At 46.8% G+C, this 5,916-nt stretch overlaps 1 protein-coding gene across 2 annotated transcripts in view; it reads left to right on the forward strand.

The window, feature by feature from the left end:
* AKAP14 (A kinase (PRKA) anchor protein 14) overlaps positions 1-5,916 on the forward strand; it is a 33,755-nt gene that overhangs the window by 3,358 nt on the left and 24,481 nt on the right. For both annotated transcript variants that reach the window (XM_011977170.1, XM_011977171.1), the window contains exons 3-4: positions 2,528-2,706; positions 2,805-2,896. In XM_011977170.1, coding sequence (XP_011832560.1) covers positions 2,538-2,706; positions 2,805-2,896 — 261 coding nt within the window. In that variant the 5' untranslated portion in view covers positions 2,528-2,537. The remainder of the gene's footprint in view (positions 1-2,527; positions 2,707-2,804; positions 2,897-5,916) is intronic.

Raw genomic sequence — 5,916 nt, forward strand, 5'->3', positions numbered from 1 at the left:
CCCAGCTACTCGGGAGGCTGAGGCAGCAGAATCGCTTGAACCCGGGAGGAAGAGGTTGCCACTGCCCTCCAGCCTGGGCGACAAAGACTCTGTCTAAAAAAAAAAAAAAAAAAAAAAAGAAAGAAAGAAAGAAAGAAAGAAAAAGAAAATATGCAAATAGGGCCCTACTACTCTTTCTGAATCTTGGAGGGAGAAGAGCAGCACAGTTGAGAGCATGGGCTGTGGAGCCAGACAGTGTGGGTGTACAGCTCAGTTTCCTCATTTTTACATGGCAGCAATAGGCCCTCTATCTGTGACTCAGGGTTCCTGTAGGAAACTGTTGGTGTATTAAAATGAAGACAGCTGCAGAAGGGTTAAGTAAGGGAATATTTACAAAAGTGTGGCCAGAGTGCAGGGCAACAGAGGAAGGTGCAGCTCGCTGGGGCTAGGAACAGTGGGCCTAAAAGGTTGAGGGGAGAGAATGCTTACCCTTACCACACTTAGAAGCTGGGAGAGCGCTGCCCTGAAAGACACTGGGGACTTCATGCAGCCAGCCATCAGCCAACTTGCAGGGGGAAAACCACCAGGAACATATATTTTGACTTCCTGATCTCCTTATTGTGTGGAACCCCCTAGAAGCCAGAGGGCACCATTTATGGGTGCAGTCAGGTTAGTTTTCCAGGGCAGGAAACAGGGGGAGATGCAAGGACAGTGGATTTGGAAGGGCAAATGGAAGGTGCCCAGCGCACTCTTTCATAGGGCTGTGATGACAGTTAAATGAAACATAGCACATTAAACACCCCCAAATTGGGAGCTGTTATTTATAGAAAAATAGCTCCCTTTGGAGAGAGATATCCACTTTCATGTAGCCCTTCCACCCAATGGAAGGATTGCTTGCAACATACTTTTTTTTTATTTTTTGAGACAGAGTCTCGCTCTGTCACCCAGGCTGGAGTGCAGTGGCACGATCTCGGCTCACTACAACCTCTGCCTCCTGGGTTCAAGTGATTCTCCTGCCTCAGCCTCCTGAGTAGCTGGGATTACAGGTGTCCACCACCATGTCTGGCTCATTTTTGTATTTTTAGTAGAGATGGGGTTTCACCATGTTGGCCAGGTGGGTCTTGAACTCCTGACCTCAGGTGATCCGCCTGCCTCCGCCTCCCAAAGTCCTGGGATTACAGGCATGAGCCACTACACCTGGCCCAGGCCAATTTTTGTATTTTTAGTAGAGATGGGGTTTCGCCATGCTTGCCAGGCTGGTCTCAAACTCCTCATGTCAGGTGATCTACCCGCTTTGGCCTCCCAAATTGCTGGGATTACAGGCATGTGCCACCGTGCCTGGCCATATTTTTAATTTTTTCTGAGACAGGGTCTCGCTCTGTCACCCAGACTGGAGTTCAGTGGTGAGATCACAGCTCCCTGCAGCCGCAACCTCCCAGGCTCAAGTGATTCTCCCACATCAGCCTTGTGAGTAGAAAGCTGGGACTACAGGCACACATCACCATGCCTGGCTAATTTTTTAAACTTTTGTAGAGATGGGGCCTTGCTATGTTGTCCAGGCTGATCTCAATCTCCTGCACTTAAACAATCCTCCCACTTTGGCCTCCCAAAGTGTTGGGATTACAGGCTTGAGCCACTGTACCCGGCTACCTGTAAGGAATTTAAAGCTGTGCTGGAAATAAGCAATTTTTTAATAAGGAAAAAGACTTAAACAGTAGCAAGAAAAGAAAGGATTTAAGACTCAAGGGAAAAGATGTAAAAAAAATTGAAAATGAGCAAAGACTTCTAGCTCTGTGATGGACCCATGTTTACAGCCCTAGGAACACAAAATTTCACATTGTCAATACACGTTAAAGGCATCTGGAAGATTATAGCTATCATTTATGATAAAAATCTTACTAGAACAGGAACAGACGAATGTTTTCTTGATGTGATACATCTCAAACCATAAACCAGCATCATACTAATGGTGGAACACCAGAAAGCAAGGCCATTAAAGTCAGACACAATAGGAGGATGCTCATTATTTCAACTTTCTTTTTTTTTTTTTTGAGACGGAGTTTCACTCTGTTGCCCAGGCTGGAGTGCAGTAGCTCACTGCAAGCTCCGCCTCCCGGGTTCACGCCATTCTCCTGCCTCAGCCTCCTGAGTAGCTGGGATTACAGGCACCTGCCACCACGCCCGGTTAATTTTGTATTTTTAGTAGAGACCAGGTTTCACTATGTTGGTCAGACTGGTCTTGAACTCCCAACCTCAGGTGATCCGCCCGCCTTGGGCTCCCAAAGTGCTGGGGTTGTAGGCGTGAGCCACCGCGTCGGGCCTCATTATGGTTTTGAGAATGTGAGAATCCTTAGTTTTCAGGAAAAGTAGATCTCAGCAGCCAGGCACAGGTCTGACTCCTACCCTTAAACCCCCAATCCCCTCCCTAGAGGCAATTACTGCTTACTGTCTCTTGTGATTCTTCAAGAGATGGTCTGTACTTATATGAGTGCATTCACATGTGTGTACACACACATGCACGCAGTGAGTAACTTCTTTTCTTCCCCAGGGAAAAGCAAATGAGTGAGACTCAAAATTCAACAAGTCAGAAAGCAATGGATGAGGATAACAAAGCCGCAAGCCAAACAATGCCGAATACACAAGATAAGGACTACGAGGATAAATTGACTCAAGTAGCTCTAGCTTTGGTTGAGGATGTCATCAATTATGCTGTTAAGATTGTGGAAGGTAGAAATCCTGTTTGTTTGGATGCCTAAATAACTGTCTCATATAGCACCATACTACGGGGCAACTAACATATTCACACCTTTTTTTTTTTTTTGCAGAGGAGCAAAACCCTTTGAAAAACATCAAGTGGATGACTCACGGTGAATTCACTGTGGAAAAGGGTCGTAAACAAATTGACGAATATTTTTCGGTAAGTTAGGCCGACCACTCCAGCATGGTACACCAGTGTGAAGAACAATAAAGAGACTCTCAGCAGATCAAAAGTTTGAAGTCTGGAAAATCTAGGAGATGGTATCAAAGGGGGTGACTAGAATAAGTAAACATCGTCTCTATCTCAGTTCCAAAATCAAGGTGGGATAGCCTTTGAAGGTGAAATGCACAATCACAATCATTTTCCCTGTGTCTGTATCATTCTAACCTTACATTTCCCTGGGAAAATCTGCTCTTCCTACTTAAGTAATTTGTCCATGCTAGTGCATTAAATGGGGGCCTAGTGGCCTAAGGAGGGAGATGCTCATCCAAAATAGGAGTTCTCCACCACCATTATTTTATTTATTTTTTTTTAGAGACAGGGTCTCACTCTGTCACCGAGGCTGTAGTGCGGGGGCTCGATCCTAGCTCACTGCAGCTTTGAACTCCTGGGCTCAAGCAATCTTCCCACCTCAGCCTTCCGAGTAGATAGGCGTGTGTCACCACACCTGGCTAATTTTTAATTTTTTGTAGAGAGAGGGTCTCGCTATGTTGCTCAGGCTGGCCTCAAACTCGTGGCCTCAAGGGATCCTCCTGCCTTGGCTTCCCAAAGTGCTGGGATTACAGGTGTGAGCCATTGCACCTGGCCTCCACCACCAACTTTAGAATGCTCCTGTTAACAGAGGGCATGCAGATGGATCAAAAGACTTTTTAATTTGGCTTTGGAATATATTGCCTGCATAGTAAGATGTACAATCCCATGAATTCCTTTGTTTTTCTGCCTGTGTCTGACTCTGACTTCTTTGTGTGGCTCATCCTGGCAGCTTTGCTGAGAAGGCCCTGGATTACTTTGCATAACTGGTGAGTGAATAAAGGAGAATGGCTTAGGCCAGGTGCAGTGGTTCACATCTGTAATCCCAGCACTTTGGAAGACCAAGACGGGAGAATCAATCACTTGAGGCTAAGAGTTTGAGACAGCCTGGGCAACATAGTGGGACTCCATCTCTATAAAACTAAAAAATTAGGCCGGGCGTAGTGACTCATGCCTGTAAGCCTGACACTTTGGGAGGCCGAGGCAGGCAGATCACAAGGTCAGGAGTTCAAGTCCAGCCTGGCCAATATGGTGAAACCCCGTCTCTATTAAAAATACAAAAATTAGCTGGGCATGGTGGTGGGTGCCTGTAATCCCAGCTATTTGGGAGGCTGAGGCAGGAGAATCGTTTGAACCCAGGAGGCAGAGGTTGCAGTGAGCTGAGATTACACCACTGCACTCTCCATCCTGGGCAACAGAGCAAGACTCCGTCTCAAAAAAAAAAAAAAAAAAAAAAAATTAGCCAGGCGTGGTAGTATGCACCTATAGTTCTAGCTACTCAGGAGGCTGAGGTGGGAGGATCACTTGAGCCCAGGAGGTCGAGGCTGCAGTAAGCTGTGTTGCGCCACTGCAGTCAGCCTGAGTGACAGAGTAAGACCCTATCCCAGAAAAAAAAAAAAAGAAAGAATGAATGGCTTGAAATCCTTCTCATTGTGCTTCTATGGAACAGAGACCAGTTGAAATTGGTGGAGGCGAGCTCCTCTACCCCTGGGAAAAGTTCCAGCTGTCTCTGTTCCCCAGGCCAGTCCCTCAAAGCCTACAGCCCTCAGGGCAGTTTCCCAGGCCTTAGGAAGGCCTGGTCAGGTGTGAAGGAGGAAAAGTCAGGGATTTCTGGCTCCACTCCCTCTATGCTCCAGCGGACACCACTCACCGTTCTCATTAGGAGGGGTATCTTGAGCATAGTGAAGATGAATGGTGCAAGTTATTCTTGAGCCTTCCTGCTGTGGAGCACATCTCCATTTGGGGTTGGGCAAAGGCCCCTGCCTACTGCACTCAGGGTTCCTGAATCAAACTAGAATGGAACACATAGCAAGTAGGAAAAATTTCCCTTGCAAATCCCATTGGTCATTCTGAGTAAAAGGCAAAATTAAGTCGTGACAATGGTCTATCAGGCCCAATATGATCTGAGTTCCCTTTCCCCTCCCAACTTATGGTTCAGCTCCCATCACTCCTTCCCCACTCTCACCTTCTTCCCTCGGCCACACTTGCCTCCTTGCTGTTCCTCAACTGCCAGGCATGTTCCCCTGTCAAGACCCTTGCTCTTGCTGTTCCTTCTGCCTGGAACCCTCTCCCCTAAGATATATACCCATGGCTCACTGCTTTACCTCCCTTCAGATCTTTGTTAAAAAATATCACCTGCTCATTGAGGCTTTTCTTGGCCACTTCATCTAAAATCACAACCCTCTCCACTTCTCTGACTCATTTTCCCTTCGCACTTCTTTCTGCCTAAGATACTAGAGTCTATTTACTTGTACTACTGCCTGTCTTCCACCACCAGACCATATGGTCTATGAGGGCAGGTTTCTGTTCACTGCTCTGTTCCCAGCCCCTAGCAATGTCAGGTACACAGATGCTCAATAACTCTGTGTTGAATACATGAAGGGATTTATTATCGCATTACCATATTTCTTCACAGATGAAGAGCCAGGTCAAAGGATTTGTCTTACCTATTTTGTAGGGCTGTTGTGAGGATAGAGACAATTAAAAAGTAAATGACTGAAAAGCTAAATATGTTATATTAGCTCATGATGTAAAATCGCCCTGTTCCCAGCCCCACTAATGCAGCATGCCTGGCATTTCTTTCTTTCTTTTTTTTTTTTTTTTTGAGATGGAGTCGCACTCTGTCACCCAGACTGGAGTGCAGTGGCGCGATCTTGGCTCACTGCACTCTCTGCCTCCTAGGTTCAAGTGATTCTCCTATCTCGGCCTCCCGGGTAGCTGGGACTACAGGCGCGTGCCACCACGCTGGGTAATATTTTGTATTTTTAGTAGAGACGGGGTTTCACCGTGTTAGCCAGGATGGTCTCGATCTCCTGACCTCGTGATCCACCTGCCTCAGCCTTCCAAAGTGCTAGAATTACAGGCATAAGCCACCGCGCCTGGCCCTTTTTTTTTTTTGAGACGGAGTTTCACTCTTGTCACCCAGGCTG

The sequence above is a fragment of the Mandrillus leucophaeus genome, unplaced genomic scaffold (assembly GCF_000951045.1).
Source record: "Mandrillus leucophaeus isolate KB7577 unplaced genomic scaffold, Mleu.le_1.0 Scaffold174, whole genome shotgun sequence".
NCBI classification, from domain to species: domain Eukaryota; kingdom Metazoa; phylum Chordata; class Mammalia; order Primates; family Cercopithecidae; genus Mandrillus; species Mandrillus leucophaeus.